Source organism: Helianthus annuus, unplaced genomic scaffold (assembly GCF_002127325.2).
Source record: "Helianthus annuus cultivar XRQ/B unplaced genomic scaffold, HanXRQr2.0-SUNRISE HanXRQChr00c001, whole genome shotgun sequence".
NCBI lineage: Eukaryota > Viridiplantae > Streptophyta > Magnoliopsida > Asterales > Asteraceae > Helianthus > Helianthus annuus.
This window is the reverse complement of record NW_023395517.1, coordinates 731,083-750,629: the sequence shown is the minus strand read 5'-3', so window position 1 is coordinate 750,629 and position 19,547 is coordinate 731,083. Positions and strand designations below refer to the sequence as shown.

General features: G+C 42.5%; 1 protein-coding gene across 1 annotated transcript; it reads right to left on the bottom strand.

Annotated features, from left to right (window-relative positions):
* Positions 1 to 6,564: 6,564 nt before the first annotated feature.
* Positions 6,565 to 11,778, bottom strand: LOC118489684. The gene has a single exon (XM_035987212.1). It carries the CDS (start codon positions 11,776 to 11,778, stop codon positions 6,565 to 6,567), a length of 5,214 nt encoding a protein of 1,737 aa, XP_035843105.1.
* Positions 11,779 to 19,547: the final 7,769 nt, after the last annotated feature.

Here is a 19,547-nt window from a genome sequence, read left to right as displayed (position 1 = left end):
CTAGTCTAAAGCCTAAATGGGTTCGTGTAGTCTTGTGTCTACTATGTGAATACGTTTAGCTAAACGGGCCAACACCAGACTGTGTTGACCCAGTCGTCTGCAACAAACACCTTGCTAGAGGTTAGTGATAAAATCAGGCAGGAGATCATTTCTGATTGTGAACGTGTTTCCGAAGTGTTGAAGAATGAAGACTGAAAAGTTTGAATTGGATCATGAAATTTGCTAGAGGAGTTGTAAAAGGATCTGAAATTAATCATTCAAGGGGTGTCGGTGAAGATATCAAGCACAAAATTAATCATTCAAGGGGTGCACCAAGTGAACAGATTCGTGAGGCTGCCAAGGAACCTGTTGCAGTATTGACCGAAAACAAAAAAAAGAATCCTAAAGCACCCGAATTAGAAAAAGGCTCAAGAGAACAGGTTCGAAGAACCTGTGACGAACACATTGCAGTTTTGATTGAAAAGGAGGATCTTGGGGGACCCCAGTTTGAGAAAAACAATCAATCGATCACACCCATGAAGTTGTAGGAAAGCCTGAACGAACCTGACACAGTTTTGACTGAAAAAGAGGATCTTGGTGCATCCAAATCCATTGATGAAGAAGCCGATTCAGTTTTGAGTGAAAAGGAGGATCTTGGTGCACACAAGTTGGAAAAAATGCTCAAAACATCAAGTTATAGTACAACAAAAAGGTCAACAACAGCCATAATCTTGTTTATATCTATATATTTGTTTCAGTGCTCACTATAGCTTCAACTGATGCCGAAACTTTACAATTGACAAAAAAAAAGTCAAAAGTCAACTGTGGGAAGTCAAATGTAGCAACATCTGACATTTTCTAGCCTACATCATTTATGACACCAGTGGCACCAAAAAGAAAAGATAACAAAAGTCAACTGTGAGAAAGTCTCATTGGGATTGGAAGCGGGCGCCTTTGACTGTTGTGGAAGTGGATCAGTTTGGCCAGCTCAACACTGTTTTGGGATCTGTTTTACTTACCAATAATAAGGACCGCCGGGTCTGGGAAAGGGTTTCAGATGGTATGTTCTCGGTTTCGTCGTGCAGAGATTTGATGTGCAGGTTTTCGGTCTCGTTTGCCCTCTTCGATTGGGTTAAATGGGCCCCAAAGAAAGTCAACATATTTGCATGGCGGGCTGAACAAAACCGATTGGCGACACTTAAAGGTTTGCAAAGACGTAATGTTCATTGTGGCTCGACGTTATGCAGATTTTGCGGTGAAGCGGAGGAAGACGCGGACCATCTTTTGGTATCTTGCTACGTTGCTACAGTGGTGAGACATAAGGTGTGCACCTGGTGCAAGGTCCCTTGGAATCCAATTTCTAATGTAAGGGATCTGCTCAATTTATACAAGGCCGGCGATGTTACGGGTCACAAAAGTAGTCTGCTAAGACTGATTTTTATAGCGTCATGTTGGGCGATATGGAAAACATGTAATGAGTTAATATTCTCAGGCAAGTGGGCATCAATCGATCGGATTTTCGGGGAAACGCAGGCGACGCCATTTATGTGGATGAAGCATAGGGCGAAAGAACAAGGCTTAAGCTGGGCAAATTGGTGTTCTGTAACTTTGTGCTAGCACCTTGCTGGTGCAAATTTTGTATGTACTGTTATGGTGATTGAATAAAGTATTTTTTGCCGTCCAAAAAAAAAAAAAACAAAAGTGAACTGTGGGAAGTCAAATGTAGTTCCCAACGTTGACCAATGTCAACAATGCATATGAAGGAAGAGAAATGAAGAAGTGATGGAAAACTATTTTTTTGCAGCAGCCACTCATTTTGACTTGAAATGAACCGAATCACTCAGTTTTGGGCTATTAGTTGCCGACTTTGGTTCACCTTTTTCAACAAAATTTGCATTTTAGTTTTTCAGATTAAGGCCAGTAATTTCTTGACACAAAACAACAAAATACGAATCCATTACAAAATAGGTGGGTTAGTGACTAGTTTATAGTCTAAACTGGTTCGGGTTAGTCTTGTGTCAACTATGTGAATACGTTTAGCTAAACAGGTCAACACTGTTGGGTATAATCTTGATCGGGTCAAAGTTGGGTGAAGGGTACGGGTCAAAACCGAGTTTAGCATTAACGGGTCGGTTAGGTTGTTGCAAACTTGGTGTAGCTTGACCGAGTAAAACAGATGTGCACGTGTGGAGCAAGCTGAACATTTGAGTTGTTAGCTGGTTTTAAGGAGAAAGTGGACTTGGTTTTTGCATGTGATGGTTATATTTATTTTATAAATAGTAGTATTATCTCAATTGTGATGTATCCATCTTTCACATTTTAATAAAGAAGCTTTTCATTTCTACAAGTTCTCGTAGAGTTCTTTTCTTTATATTTGAGAGCAATTTACTTGTGAGTTTGAGTGTGTGATTTTGGGGCCTAAACCAACAAACACCATGTTGTGTTGACCCAGTCGTCTGCAACAAACACCTTGCTGTGCGGTTGATCCAATTCCCGAGTTTGCAGAAACCCGAGTTTGAAGAACCAGGAAGTCAAGTTCAGGCCGAAGCCTGTAAATGAAGATCTGGATCTTGTTGAAGGTTGAGAGAGTTTCCTGCAAAAGAGAAAACCGTTAGGCTCGCCGCAGAGATGGGAGGGCCACTCTGCGACCACCCTCCGGCGTGAGGATAAGTATTGGTAGGGAGAGAAAATAGAGAGAGAAAATAGGGACGAAGTTTCAGAGAAATCGTACTTGGATTTGTACTTGAAGGGGTATTTATAGTAGTCAACTGAGATGACGTCATCCGTCTGGACGCACTTGAACGGGGGCTCGTCCTCGGAGTCTTCTGGTGTGGGTGGACATGCTGTGGATGTCCGCTCGAGTGTAGTCCGGTTCGTCTCTGGGACCATGTTCGGCTTCGGACATGTGTCTTCAAGTCCCCTAGTTTGGGAAGTCTTTTTATGAAGACTTTGACAAACTATTATTCCAAGCTTTTTTATCCCGTTCAGATGACGTGTCACGGTTGGAGTAGTTTTAAATTGGTTACGTGGCGTGTTTTGTATGGTGTGGGTGACCTTCTCTACTTGGGCCGTCGGTCACCTACATGTGACGGTAACGGAACCCTTGTTGGGAATCGTGGGAAGCGACGGTTGATGTGACTGGCCCCAACCGACTTACATTTTTCTATAAATTCAATTTTCACCACTTCATTTTTACTGTTTTTTCCTCTCTTTTTCATTCTCTTCTGCTGTTACCCTCTCTAGTATCTTCTTCTTCTCCAAAGAAAAAAGGTGCGTCTTTGTTCCTTTTTACTTTTTACAGTTATGGCTCCGGGTAAGGAGAACCTTTCGGAGAGTGTGAGCGTGCTTACCCAACGTCAGTTGGATAAGTTTATTAGAGAATATAGGATTCCCTTAGATCTACATCCGGTCCTCTCTTCTAGTACGGAAGCCATATACCCCTTTCGTCAAGGGAAATTCCCCTTTTACACCCGCGTCTGTAACTTTGCCAATTATAGGGTTCCTTTTTCGCGTTTTCTGATTAGGGTTTTGCAGTTTTTTAGAGTTCACGTTTGTCAGGTTAACCCATTCGGCCTTAGCCGTGTTAACCATTTTGAGATTTCTTGTCGAGCCCTCGATAAGAAACCGGATTTGAACGTTTTCCGGTACTTTTATGAGTTTATCTCGGCCGGAGACTGGTACACTTTTGCACACCGGAAGAATGTCCCATCTCCGTCTTCCAACGAGCGGTCTAGTTTAAAAAACTGGAAAGATAACTTCTTTTGGTTAGACGACCGTTGTCTTCCGGAGGACATGAGGTGGCGTTTTAAGGACCAGTCTATGTCGTTTGACCTTGACGAAAACTTTGTTTTTAACGAAAGCTTAGTCCGTGCTTTGATTGAGCATCAGTCCCCTATTCGTCCTCTTCCCGAGCATTTCCTTTGGTTAGGTCGAGTCAGTTTTTCGTGGGCCCGGGGGGATAAGGATTGGCCGATTATACGCCGGAAGAGTGATCGTAAGTTCTGGTTCTTTATACCCCCTTCGGCTCTTTTATTTGATGGTTTTGCTAACTCTTTGTTTACTTTGGAAATGCAGGTGCTGCGATGTCGCTTCTTGATGCCTTAAAGGTTCCGAGCATGGACTCCTTCGACTTTGATTTTGAGCAGCAAGAGGACGTTCCGTTCATGAAGCAGGTAGCACCCTCTGCTCATCCCGTTCGTGGTCAGGCGGATACGAACATACCCGTATCGTCTGCTGCTGAAACGACCTCTTCTGTTCCGAAGGACTCTTCTAAACAAGCCATTGCTGAAGCGGTTTCTCATATGCCGGCATCTTCTAAGGAGGCGGGAGGTTCGTCCGGATCTCATGCTGGGCAAAAGTCCATTCTTGACGACGTGGATGATGATCCGGAGATACGCAGTCTGGACGAGGCACTTCTGAATCAGCCTTTATCTCTGAAGAGTAAAAATGTTGGAGCGGACACTGATCTGGTGATCCGGTCCCGCAAGAGAAAGGGTGAATCGGCTCAGGTACGCTCTTTTGATTCTCTCCCCATGCCAAGATTGAAGAAGTCGAAGGGGAGTTCCTATTCTGAAGGCACTGTTATGGAGGAGCTCGATGAACATCTTTCTGGGGGTAAGAGTTCAAGGGAAGAAGCGGCCTTAGCCCGCAGTAGACCGACTCCGGCTTATTCAGGTGGTTTTGTCCCTGATAGCGAGGTGGAGAGTATGGAGACGGAGAATCCGGTGGGCGTGGATAAGGGTAAAGCCCATAGTGAGCCGAAGGTGGTCACTTTTTCAGGTACGCACTTGGGCTCTTCTCTGGGTCCGGACTTTTTTATGGATGATGAGGAAGATCAAGTGTCTTCGCTTCCCTCATCTTGGTTCGGACCTGAGTTGATGTCCTTTTTTCGATATGCAGATCTGTTCTCAGAAGATATGGAGATTGACCCATCCACTGCTGAGGAGAAGTTTATACCCGACTGGGACATTCGGAACAAAGATACGGTCCTGGATGTTTTGACCGCTAAGATGATGCTCTTCAACATAAATACTCCGATGGACCATGTTCGAAGTCGGAAGATGAAAAACCCGGATCTAGGGGCCGCGGTTTTGACTAACCAAGCTCAGTCTAACATATTCGTGACAGAACTTTATCGTAGGTGGGTTGAAGCGGAGTCTGTGCGGGAGAATTTGGAGAAGGAAGTCCGTTCTTTGAAGCGTAAAGTTCTTAAGAGCCCGGAGGTGGAAAAGAAGGTAGCCCAGCTAACTCAAGACCTTCGGACTCAACAAGAAAAGGTCGCATCTTTGATGGCTCAGAATCAATCATCGCAGGCGGCTGCCGCGGCCGCTGCTGAGGACAGGGATAAGATCTCTTCGGAATTCAAGGTATTTTCTGAGTCCATGAAACAGAAGGATGAAGAGCACAAAGCGGTTTTGGTGAAGATGGAGGAGTCTCTCAGCGGTGCCCGTCTTGCGTACGAGAGTATGATGGCTGGTACGCTCGTATTTCCGTTTTACTAAATTCTTACTTCTTCTATTTTCTCTAACTTTTTTCCCAGAGCGTGATGTGTTCAAAACAGGGGAAGCTGATTTGAAGGGTCGTCTGGAGGAGATGGAGGTAGAGAATGCTTCTCTGAGAACGGAAGTCACGGACCTCCGTGAGACGAAGGTTTGGATGCTTACGGAAGGTGCCCAGCTTCTAGCGAAGAATATTCACAAAGGCAAGGAGATGACTGCTGCCGTGGCTGGGGTTAATAATGCGATGAGCGCGGTTGGTATTAACTCGGGCTTGCACTCCGGCTACGTTCATGCTTTGCAGAAAAAGACTCCTTTCAAAGAGATTCCACTGTTGAATCGTAATGCTACGGAGGAGCTGAAGGTGGCGGTCGCTTGTTTTGATACTCTCAAGTTCCCAGTAATAGAAGACCTTCCGAAGCTTAGTGACGCGCCCCTTCCTGAAATTAAGAAGGCCCTTCGCTTTGCTAGCGGTGACTTGCCGAATGAATGAGGTGGACATGCCCGGTTTTTTGGGGTATGCACCTTAGATATTTTTTAGGTAGTCCAGATGAATGTAAAGCTCGTCCAGCGTTTTGACAGATGTCCTGCTTTTCTGGACTTGTAATGATGTTCTTACTTTTGTTTGTTTGTTATCCTTTTGTGAATGGTATTAAAACTTATTCCGGTTGCTTATGTCCGGTTTATATTTGATGTAACTACTTTTCACATGCGTCCATGTTAATGGTGTACATTTTGAATTTTTCTAGAACGTTCTTTTGTTAAATGCGGATCCGATTTTGTCTTATTAAGGATAACTTGAAGGTCATACGAACAATGCCAGTTCGTCTTTTCCTTTTAGGGTTAGATCCCTGGGTTCGGCCGATGAGTGTTTGTGAGTTGCAACTTTTTAACATTTTATTTATTAGGTTCGGAACTTGAATTTTTCCGATGGATGCAAAGTAAGAAATATTTTTAATCAATCCGCGGGTACTACCCTCCGCGGTTCTTGTAATTTAACTGGTGCGGGAAAAAACATCTGCTTTACAGGAAAATTAAAATATGACGGAGCTCATAGCTTCCGTTTTACAATTATTTGTTTAAAAACCTTCTAAAGATAACACTTTTTAAGGTGCACTCCGTTCCAAGTACGCGGAACGGAGGTTCCATCCATCTTGTTTAAAGTGTATGCGCCGTCTTTTCCTGCTGTTTTGATCTGATAGGGCCCTTCCCACTTGGGGGCTAACTTCCCTGTTCCTTCAGCTAAACTTGCTTCATTGTTCCGCATAACATATTCTCCGATCTTGAACCGGGTTTCCTTAACTTTGGAGTTGTAGTGTTTTTCCAACTCTTTTTTATATTTGGCTTCCCGGATTGCCGCGAGTTCCCTCCTCTCTTCGATTAAATCGAGGTTTAAACGGAGTTCTCTTTCGTTTTCTTGCTGGCTTAATTGTATGCGGGGCGTGGGGATCCCTACCTCTGCGGGTATGACAGCTTCGGTGCCGTATGTCAAGCTGAAAGGAGTTTCTTTGTTGCTTGTTTTAGGCATGGTTCGGTGTGCCCATAGGACATGCGGAAGTTCGTCTGCCCATGAAACGCCTTCCTTCCCTAACCGTTTTTTAATTCCTTCCACGATACTTCGGTTGGTTCTTTCCACTTGCCCGTTGGCCTGGGGATGGGCCACCGAAGCGAAGCTCTGTTCGATGTTCATTCTTTGGCACCATGTTTTAAACGGCTTCTCCGCAAACTGTTTACCATTGTCGCTCACTATGCAAAGAGGCATTCCGAACCTGCACACTATGTTTTCCCATGCGAACCTCAGCACTTGGTCTCCTGTAATCGTCCGGAGGGGCTTAGCTTCAACCCATTTAGTAAAGTAGTCGATGGCGACCAGTAGAAATCTTACTCCTCCGGTGGAGACGGGGAAAGGACCTACGATGTCAATTCCCCATTTCTGGAATGGCCAAGCCGAGGTTACAGGTACGAGATTGTTTTTGGCACGATGACTCACAGGAGCGTGGCGTTGGCAGTCTTCGCATGACTGGAGCTCGTTTACTGCGCTTTGATGCATTCCTGGCCAAAAATACCCAGCGTTCATGACTTTTGCAATAACCATCCTTGGCCCCGCGTGGATGCCGCATATTCCCCAATGTATTTCCCTTATAACGTAACTTGCTTCCTCTGGGGTTAGGCATTTTAGGAGCGGGCCTAAAAAGGTTTTCCTGTAGAGCTGACCATCGTGTATCTGATATTGCAGTGCTTTTACTTTTAACTTCCGTGCCTGAGTCTTGTCTTCTGGGAGCGTACCATTTTTCAAGTAATCCACGATCGGAGTCATCCAAGACTTTTCGGCCACGGAAACTGACATGACCGGCCTCGTCTGTTGGATGGCCGGAGTCTGCAGGGTCTCGACTAGAACCTCTTTTGATAGATGGCAGAATGCTACGGATGCCAGTTTGCTCAAAGCATCGGCTTTTTTGTTTTTGCTTCTCGGTATGTGCACTATTTTGCAAGAATCGAAAGAGGAGATTAAACTGTTGACCTGCTGTAGATACCGAACCATATTATCTTCTCGTGCCTCGTATTCGCCACTGACTTGATTGGCTACCAGTAATGAATCGACATGAGCTAATACGGAGGTTGCACCTGCTTTGGCTGCGGTTTGCAAGCCTGCAAGGAGAGCCTCATACTCTGCTTCATTATTTGACGTCTTGAATTCGAAACGCAATGCGTAAGTGTACTCTATTCCCTCCGGATCTATCAGAATTAACCCTGCTCCCGACCCTTCTTTGCTGGAAGCCCCGTCCGTATACAGGTTCCATACCTTCGGTAAGATGGGTTGTCCTTTGATGCTTTCTCCGGTCGGGACCTCTGTGAGGAAATCAGCTACTGCCTGCCCTTTTACTGGACCTCTGGTACGATAGGTGATATCAAAGGCACTGAGCTCTATTGCCCATTTGGTGAGACGCCCGGAGACCTCTGGCTTCTTGAGGATTTGCTGGATCTGGAGATCGGTCTGTACTTCTATATTAAAAGCTTGGAAGTACCTTCGGAGGCGTCTGGAAGCATGTACCAAGGCGAGTGCCAATTTTTCTACCATCGGGTACCGAGTTTCATAGTCTTTCAAGATGCGGCTTACGTAATAGACCGGGATTTGTGCCTGGTTCCGGTGTACTACGAGTACTGCGCTTATCGCAAAGTGGGACGCAGATAGATATACCGTGACGGTTTCTCCGGTAGATGGTGCGGTCAAAGTGGGCAGGGACCCGAGGCATACCTTTAACTCCTGAAATGCCGAGTCTGCTTCTGGCGTCCATTCTATTTGGCCTTTTGCCGTTCGCTTTTTTAATACGTTCATGAAAGGGATGGAGCGGTCTGCCGCTTTTGAAACAAAACGATGGAGAGCGACGAGTTTCCCATTTAGGGACTGGATCTCTTTGATGGTTTTAGGAGACTGCATGGAGACTACTGCCTTGATTTTATCCGGGTGCGCCTGGATTCCGGATCGTGTGACCCATACCCCTAGGAATTTTCCCTCTTCCAAGCCGAAAGAGCATTTCTTGGGATTGAGTTTGAGGTTGATACTCCGAAGCCTTGTAAAGGTTTCGAGTATGTCGTCTATCATGTCGTCTTCCTCTCGGCTTTTTATGACCAAGTCATCGACATAGATCTCCAAGTTTCTTCCGATCTGAGCTTTGAACGCTTTATCCATCAATCTCTGGTATGTGGCTCCGGCGTTTTTTAGACCGAATGGCATTTTGGTATAACAGAACAGTCCCTCGTTTGTTACGAACGCGGTCTTATCTTCGTCCTCTGAAGCCATTTGGATTTGATGATAACCCTTATACGCATCCAAGAAGCACTTGAGACGGAAACTTGAGAGGGAGTCTATCTTCAAATCAATCTCCGGTAGAGGATAGCAATCCTTTGGGCACGCATTGTTTAGGTCCGAGAAATCAACGCACATCCTCCATGTTTTATCCTTCTTGGTTACCATTACTGGATTAGAGACCCAGGTTTGGTAACGCACCTCTCTTATAATACCGGCGCTCAACAATTTTCGTACGTCTTCGGAGATGGCCTTGTTACGAGCCGGAGCCATGTTTCTTTTTCTCTGGGCTACTGGTTTTATTGAGTGTGACACGTTTAACTTATGTTCGGCCAAACACCGGGGAACTCCAACCATGTCAGAGGTTTGCCAGGCGAACACATCAAGTGAATTGGACAATAGTTTCCACAACTTCTTCTTAGTTTGCTTGGGAAGCTGAGCTCCGATTGCAATTTTTTGCTCTGGAAAATGTGGGTGTATGGCCCATTCTTCTGTGAGAGTATTAGGAAGTTCGGCATTACCCTCGCTTTGTCGTATTTCAGCTACACCGATTGCTGATTCGGAGTATAGTGTTGCTATTCCGGCTTCAGTGGGGAATTTTAACGCTCCATGTATAGTTGAACTGATCATTCCGAAGGCGCACATACCAGGTCTTCCGAGTATGACATTGTGAACGGATCGTGCTTCAACCACTAGATACGTCAAGTTGACAGTTCGAACCAAACTCCCTTCTCCCATCGTTGTTGGAAGAGTGATTTGGCCCAAAGGCTGAACCACTTCTCCGGAGAAACTAACCAGAGGCATTGACACTTGAAGCAATTTCGCCTTAGTCTGTGGGGCTAATTGTTGAAAGCACTGCTTGTACATAATCTCGGTGGCGCTTCCGCTATCGACATATACTCTCCGAACCTTGTGTCCTGCGATGATTGCGGACACTATGACCGGTCCGTCCTTGACATCTTCCAAGCTGACAGGTGGGAAACCAATGGGTTGCTGCATCCAGGCGGCCAAATGCTGACTGGTCCGCTTGATGCCTTGGTTGTTTGCCCTGCGGATCATGCAAATTGCCGGTTGATTATTCGGATTTTCTCCCGAATTTCCGGAAGATTTTCCTTCCTTTACTTCTTTGACTAGGTGCGATAGCTTCCCGGACCGTACTGCCTTTTCTATTTCTTGCTTCAAAGACCAACAGTCATCTGTATTGTGACCCCGAGCATGATGGTAGTCACAATATTTCTTTGAATTTTTGTCTCCTGGGTTCCGAAGTTTTGGTGGGGCGGGGAAATTCATCCCCTCCGCACTGAGAATTTCACTGGGAGTTTTGGAGAGATCCGATAAATTGTAAAATCGTGATCCGGAGCTTTTCCCTCTTGGAGGTCTGTCGTTTCTACCGTAAGGATGTGATCGTCCCCTGCTCCCTGGTGGAATCTTATCAAACACCGATCCACCATTTTTCTTCCATGAAGACATCTTGTGATCCGACTCTGGAGTAGGATTACATGCATTCTTGCCTCGAGCGAAAGCTCTGGCCCGTTCCATTAGTACCTCCATCGTCTTCGGTAGATTTTCGTGCAATTTCTCAACTAACTGATTATTCCGAACGCCGTGACAAAATCCGGAGATCCGCAGTTGATCAACTACCCCACTGATCTGCATGCTTTCCCGGTTAAACCGGTCAATGAAACTGTCTAAAGACTCTCCGTCTTTTCTCCGGATGTTGTGGACTTCGGTAATCTCCTTAGAGTAGTGCCTTTGTTGGCTGAAATTTTGGAGGAATAATCTTCGGAACTCCTCAAAGTCGTTGATCTCACCTTCATTCAACGCATCAAACCATACTCGTGCGGCTCCAGTTAGAGTTTGTGCAAACATAAAGCACCATGCTGGCATCGGCCATTGTTCTACTCGTGCAGCTCCGTCAAAATCGAACATATGATCATCCGGATCAGTTGTGCCATCGTACTTTTTCACCGTAGTTGGCATTTTGAGCTTTGGAGGAAGTTTGGCATGTGTTATACGAGCACTAAACTTTGACTTGGCTGTCATAGAAACTGGATGGTACGGCTTGGTGAGTTCCGGATCGCCAATTACATCCATCTGTATATCGTTTCGCGTGGCCATTACTGGTGAAGGTCCGGAGGAACCTTGTACGTATCCAGTATAGGCTTCCGAAGTAACGACTGTGGAAAATGTAGGAGTGATCATTGTCGGGCCCATAGTCCCTGTTGGTGCTTCGTCATGAAAGAGCCTGGTTCGCAAACCGAGGATCTGTTCATCTCTGGCCTGTTGCGCTTTTAATCTTCGTAGAAGACTTGCGTTTTTGGCGAGAAATTCTGCGTCGAACTCTGACGTTTGCGAAGTAGGGAGTAAGATGAAAGGCAAGGTTGTTCCCGGACCTGAGCTTAAAGTAGCTGAGGTCGTAGAGACGATACTTGCTGGTGCAGTAATTTGCGTGCTAACAGCCGTAGATCCCAAATTCAAAGAACCTGGGGCCGCCATTTGTCAGTTCTTTGCTCAAGAAGTTCACTAGAGTGAAGGACTAAGAGCTTTAAGATCGGATGGCGCCAATTGAAGAACCAGGAAGTCAAGTTCAGGCCGAAGCCTGTAAATGAAGATCTGGATCTTGTTGAAGGTTGAGAGAGTTTCCTGCAAAAGAGAAAACCGTTAGGCTCGCCGCAGAGATGGGAGGGCCACTCTGCGACCACCCTCCGGCGTGAGGATAAGTATTGGTAGGGAGAGAAAATAGAGAGAGAAAATAGGGACGAAGGTTCAGAGAAATCGTACTTGGATTTGTACTTGAAGGGGTATTTATAGTAGTCAACTGAGATGACGTCATCCGTCTGGACGCACTTGAACGGGGGCTCGTCCTCGGAGTCTTCTGGTGTGGGTGGACATGCTGTGGATGTCCGCTCGAGTGTAGTCCGGTTCGTCTCTGGGACCATGTTCGGCTTCGGACATGTGTCTTCAGTTAGGTTGTTGCAAACTTGGTGTAGCTTGACCGAGTAAAACAGATGTGCACGTGTGGAGCAAGCTGAACATTTGAGTTGTTAGCTGGTTTTAAGGAGAAAGTGGACTTGGTTTTTGCATGTGATGGTTATATTTATTTTATAAATAGTAGTATTATCTCAATTGTGATGTATCCATCTTTCACATTTTAATAAAGAAGCTTTTCATTTCTACAAGTTCTCGTAGAGTTCTTTTCTTTATATTTGAGAGCAATTTACTTGTGAGTTTGAGTGTGTGATTTTGGGGCCTAAACCAACAAACACCATGTTGTGTTGACCCAGTCGTCTGCAACAAACACCTTGCTGTGCGGTTGATCCAATTCCCGAGTTTGCAGAAACCCTCCAATGACAAGACATGATGTTATTTTTGTTGGGCGTTACGTCGAACAACTTCACTGCATTCTTCCATTCACCAATCTTCACGTCCTTCATTGCCCTCATCACTTCGCTATAGGGCCTTGCTTGGAAGTTTTAAGTTCTCACCAATAAAGGTCGTCACAACTTTGCTTAGTGCATATAGGAGATCTTGACTGCTCACGTCCTGGTAAAAGACCTTTAAGAACTGAAACTAATTAAAGTACTACTGAAGATGCTGAAAGTACAACTATGAAAGCTTTGAAAACAACTGCATTAAACATGCTTAAATAAAAATGGAATAAAGTTGCACGTAGTGGTAATGGAGACGTGGGTGCTTGTAGCATATTATAAAAACATCTTTTGCTGTTGTTGACTATATTGACTTTTTTCGTCGAAGTCAACGTTAACTTTGTACAAAAGTTAACTTTAATTTTTTGCAGAATTTATATTCAGCAGGTCTTCATTATCTTGATGGCTGTTGTTAATTTTGTCTCCTCTAAACCCGACAAGTTAGTTACAAATGACATCTATTATAACCATCTCTAACATCCCATCCATCATCACGTATCGATAACCACCTCACTAACGAGCGCATGGCTCGGATTAAAGATCTGTTTGTGTTTGATTGCCAGCATGGCAAGGGTCACACAGATCGACTCATGGGCAATCAGATAAAAAGTCATGAAGTTGCCAATTAAGCCATAATTCCAACTTGTTTGATTGCTAATGTATGTTCACAGAGGCAGATTGAGGCCGTATATAAGATACCCGACGAATTACAAGTGCCCCGGGTATTCAGTATTTACCACCCCGCTGATAAACAATTCCTAAGTAGTTGCTGTTAAAATTCATAAAACCCATACCTCAAACAGAAGCATATATGTATATTCTGCTATATGATATGAAAAAATTGAAATTAACCTACAAAGCATTTCTGGGTTCCTAAAATCATTTACACAGAAAATCAAGAATTTTACATTTTGCAGATTTAGAACAGGTTCGAAACAAAACAATCGATACTTCATATCTCATTGAAGTGGGTTTCATTCAAGCATTTCATCAAAGAGATGTTGCGCATAGCAGATTATCACTTTGACATAATTAATATCGAAGAACCCATGCCATTTAAACACAAAATGCACAAAAGCTAATCTAATCATCTGAAAAAAGATAAAAGAATGTTAGAATCAATCAGGACCACAAGGCCTCGCAATGCTTGAAATAAAGGATCCCAAATCTTTAGCAAATTAGTGTATCTACATTTGTTTGGGTAAAGGGGGAAGTACCCCTGGTAAAATTTATAACTTTATAAAGGATCCCAAATCTTTTGCAAATCAATGGTTCTCTCATTTAAGTGATCATACTCCAACACTCTCAAAAAGTATAAATTATCTTTGTAGAAACTTTAAGGGCATACCTGTTTAGTGGTAACAATAGGGCACAAATCATCAAACATATGAAACCTATTGTTATTGTTGGATTCAAAATACTTATAGATTGCATTAATGAGGGGGTGATTATCTCTCCTATGAAGTTGTAATCCAAGTTTATTGTATATTGGAACCAGGACATTATTTGTTGCTTCATCCTTAACCACTTCCATGTCACAAAATTACCAATATAATCAGGAGACAAAATCAAAAGACTATCTAACGGTTGACTTGATAACAAACAATTCACCAAAAGTTAATAAAAGGGTATGAAACCTGTCTGACTTCCGAAAGTGCAACAACCAAATTTTGAACTTTAAATCCATCTCATCATTGTTCACATCCATTAATTATTTAACTTTTATATGACCCGTTCTAAGGAAACAAGTGAAAAGTAGAACCAAATGTGAAGCAAGAACTCACAAAGGCATTTAATCAAACAGGTGGTGTGCATCAGTGCATGATTATAAATTAATGAAATATTGAAAATTAAACATGAATAAACCAAATCATACTTTACAATGGTGATAAGAAGTGTCTCATTCAGAAGATATTTTACACATGTTGGCTACTATGCACCCACTGTTTTTGGGCCTGAATATGTGTTGAGCCAGTTAACTGAAGACGGAGGAGAATAGTAGATGGGGTTTCATGTTGGGCTCAACACGTTTCAGGCCCAAAAATAAGGAGAAATTCATTATAAGCAATTGGAATTTGGAACCCTAATCTTTATGAATTGGGTTATGATCTTCATACAATCAAATTACACATCAAACAATTTCTTATACATTAGAGTAAACTAGTGGGAAACCCGCACGATACGGCGGCAACCATTTACAATGGAGTACTTGTTTTCTAATTAGTTTATCAATTCTCACATGATACATTTTTCTTTTGCATTTTTACTTGGTCCAGTGCATGTCACTAACTTTCCCCTGAAGACTTTCATAGCTAAGACCAAGGGGTGAGGTCTCGGGGAGGACCTCGGGATGCTGAGGTTGAAGGCTTCCCTAACGGGGAACACCACGCCCACCGTTCCAATTTCGGTGCCCACGGGATCTCCTCCCGTCTGCCCCGATCAAATTTTATCTCTTGATTCTCTCTCTTTTAATATTATTGGAAGGGGATGGATGGGGAGACCATACCCCTTGATGGAGGAAGGGGAAGAAGAAGTGGTGAGGTGGAGGTGATCTGGAGGTGGGGAAGGGAACCACACCCCCATAGCTGAAGAGGGAACCTTTTCACCAAAGTGGACTAAAGATACGTCAACTCTTAGATAAGTCAAAATAGATAAATTGTTTTCTGATTTCAACTGCATAATTTGTATACATTTTGGATCAACTTAAACAAAATAAGTGAATGTAAATGAAGTTGAGCATCAGTTGATCTTTGTCGCAAAAATGAATTATGCGGTTTTGTAATAAAAAAAAAAATCAAAGTTAATAGGCTTTGCAATAAAAAAAAATCAAAGTTAACAGGCTAATGAGCATCACCTGTAGTTAAACAATAATCTTCACTAACATTGTGTTTGCATCCAGTAATCAACAAGAGTAAAAGGAAGAAACGCGATAACATAGTTGTTCTGTATGGATATTGGATAGGGCTTGAAAATCGATTTGATTTCAAGGGAATTCTCATATTAGAAGTTGAATAAAAACCCACAAATGGATCCTGATGAAATTGAAAACTTGTGGATAAAACTAAATCTAGGAAAACGGACGGTCGTGTGAGGTGCAGTGACAGGTCAGAACGGGTTGGGGCTGCGTTGAGTTCAGGTTGGAACCGGTTATTTAAATTAAGGGGTTCTTTTGGTTCAGGTCAGAACTGGCTTCTGACACGTTTTCAGGATAATTGTACCAGGGGAGGCTGATTCAATGAAAACAAACCTTAAAAACCCATTTTGTTATTGTAGGTAAACACTGGTGTTACTTTTTATTCTCAACTATATGCTTTGGAGGAAGCACTTGGTTATATAATTCCCTTAACCTATAGTATCTAATAATAATAATAACATGTTAGTCTAGATTAATTACAGTATATTTTAGCAGTATATATTAGAAATTTTCTGATATATGTATTCTCACCGTTCTTTAGTAACTATTACAAGTTTCAAATTCACAAGAATACACTCATTATATGTGTCGGACCTGGTTGACTTTCAATTTCTAAAAGTACTTATGCTTGAAGCTCAATCACCTTCTGATAGAGGTGTACAAAAAAACCGATCGTTTTTTTAACCGTTTTTTTTAAAACCGGTTTTAGAATCGAACCGAACCGGCGGTTTGTGACTGGTTACTATTCTTGATCTGAAAAACCGGTCAATAACCGAAATAGGTTTAAAAAAGAACCGGTTAAAACCGGTTTTTTTTGGCAAAAACCAGTTAAAAACCGATCCCAACCGGTTACACCGGTTACTGTTTTGGACTTGAAAAACCGGTTAGTAACCGAAACCGGTTATTAAAAAAACCGGTTTTTCAAAAAAAAAAAAAAACGATTTGTACACCTCTACCTTCTGATATCTACACGTGATTACATATTTCTTAACTACATTTATGAGGCAAAACATTCACTGATAAAATCTAGATTATTATGAGCAAGTTCAGGGGCGTCCAGTTCTATTTCGGGGCCTACAACGAAATTTGATGCTTTTTTTACTAAATGAAAATTTATTATAGCTGTAGGTCCCTTTTCGCGGAGGATGACGAACCTAAACCTTGTTAAACAAACCTACTAGCGAGTGCGGAATCCAAGCTAGCAAGCAAACCGAGTTAGTGGCAAGTAGAGAAACAAACACACAAAGATTCACCGATTAACACTAGTCGTATTAATGCAATGAGGGTTTCGGTTACAAGCTCAGTGTTTACAGAAGTGTTCTATAAACTCTCCAAGTGTGTGTGTGAGTTCTGGACAGAATGCTCTCAATGCTCTCTATCTCTCGGGTGTGCAAATGGCAGAACTTCAGAACTCCAGAACTAACTCACACTCAACACATGCATGGGTATATATACCCAGCTCAGCATGTCTGGTCGAAGGATTCGACAGATGGTCCGAAGGATCATCTGTCGACCACATGTTACACGAAAGATCAGCATGGACCTCGAAGGATCATCCTTCGAGGTCTAATGGTCGAACCATGGTCGAACCATATCTTTCGATCACCTCGAAGGATCAGGTGTATCCTTCGAGGCTATCCTTCGATCTGAACATCTTTCAAATGTTGTCCAAGTCAAACCGGAGGATGGTTGACTTGGTCAACTTACAATACAAATCAGGACATCGTTACATAAGACCGAATACAGACAAAGTACAGACACAAGTGCACCAACAAACTCCCCCTTGGCTGTAGCTTTGTCTTTGATCTCTAAGCTTTGTCTTGTTCTTCTAAAAGTGTAGACTCGTCTTGAACTTCGACGGTCTTTGGTCTTCAGGTTTTCAAAACTCTGATGTCCTATCATGTCTTCAATGTCGGAGGATCTTCAAAGTCTTCACGTCTTGAAAGTAGAAAGTGTATCAGCAAACTACCCGTATCATGTAGGAAGTGTGTTGACAAACTCCCCCTTAACATAAGCTCCCCCTTGAGTTATGCTCGTGAAAAGACTTTATCTTTATGAAGTGAGATCCTTGTGGTGATGATGATGGCCAGCGGCGACTCGATCACCTTCATTCATTGAGTGCCTTCGTGTCTTCATTCCAAAGCTCGTCATCGACCATGTTCTCCTAGCCTTTAGAATCTGCACATGCAAGAAATCTAAACGCGTAATGAGAACAACTGCTTGGAATATAGTTAGCATAAACAAATGACACACGTATGACCATGTCACAATCAAACACCGTCCGACAGTTTGAAAGTTTAATAAATTTGCCAATTTTAGCCTTTTAACTTTCAAACATGCAAATTTCGACCGTTTATGAAGATTTAGTCAGTTCGGTTTTCAGTCAGGTTTCAGGTAGCGAAGACTTGAGCTCCAACATCGTACGATCGAAAATAAAGCAGAAATAAAATCTTTTTGGCTTTTATAAAGTTTATATTAAAACAAGCCTAAAATCTTTTTGGTATTTTTGAAATTAAAAGACAACAATTTAAAATCCTTTGAGTGTTATCAAACGACATCACCGCTAATGTCGTGCTGATATGCACCAAACGATGAAACTGTTTAAAAGAACTAATAAAGGTTAAGCAGTAAATAAATATATACAAACATTCTTTTTGCGAGTTTCGAGGGTAAGAGAATCATATCAGTGTACGGTCATGCCAAAACACTCTTGTTGTTCAGTTAGTTAACATTAAGATAAGCATCCTATAACAATTATCGGTATTGTTGTCCACTTAAGCTCAACTTATCAGATGTAATCATGTTTAGAGGATACGTTAATGTATGATTTATACTTACCGACCGGTGTTCATCCACATCACGACACATTCCCGTATCAAGGTATGCACGAGAGTTCATCTTACCGGTGAGTATACCGATTATCATCTGTTTGACCGTATAAATTGTGAGATACTCACTTATTTTGATTCGAAAACAAGCCCTTTGTGATATAATCACTTATTGATGAGGAACTTGATTTTCGTATGCATGAGGGCACAGGTGCAAGTCCGTGAACAGGTCAGTACTTCCGTACAGCAGAGAGACGAACTTGACACCCGGAAAAATGTGATATTTTATCACTTATTTGATTTGGACATGTGATTGTTTATCACTTATTGAGGTCGAATGCAGTATGCAATATGTACACGTATGTATAGTATCATGGAAGATCTAGACTTGCGTCCCCGTTATTTTTCGGTAAAAGATACAACCATGATACCCAGATGATAAGCAGCATAAAGACCGAATATCTCAGAACCTCGGCAATCTATCAAACGAAATTTCGGTACTAAGACCATATGCCAATGAATGGTTCCCACCTGATCTTCAGTCGATTAAGATTTATATCACCCTGCACACTTTAAAATGATTGTGAGCCTACCGATACATCTTATATAGAGCTGCTTATCGTTTTGCATTTAAGGTTTAAAGAGGTTTGGATAGACCACTGATGTACTATCATTTTCTCTTTTGCTCTCCAGGAAACTCATTTTTGTTTTTCTATTGTTTTTGTGTTTTTGAAATTTTTCGATGTTTTTGTATTTTCCGATTTTTGGATTTACTCCCCCTAAAATCAATAAACTAAGATAAATTTAAAAACACAAGGATATTTTCAAAAATGATTTTCCGATGTTGGTTTACTTTTGTGCTTGACCTTAATGCCGTTTACCAAAATTAAGTTTTATCCGAAAAGATTTAACAAATTTGGAAAAATGAGTTGGCATGTCGGTAAGCGGTGCGGACCTTGACAACATTGATGAGTTTCATATTGAAACAATCACGTGTGAGGTGATATCCGAGATCAACGTGTCAGGTCAAAGAGTGCTGTATGAGATAATAACAGTTCACAAAGCAGCTAAAATATCGACAAGTATAGGAGAGAT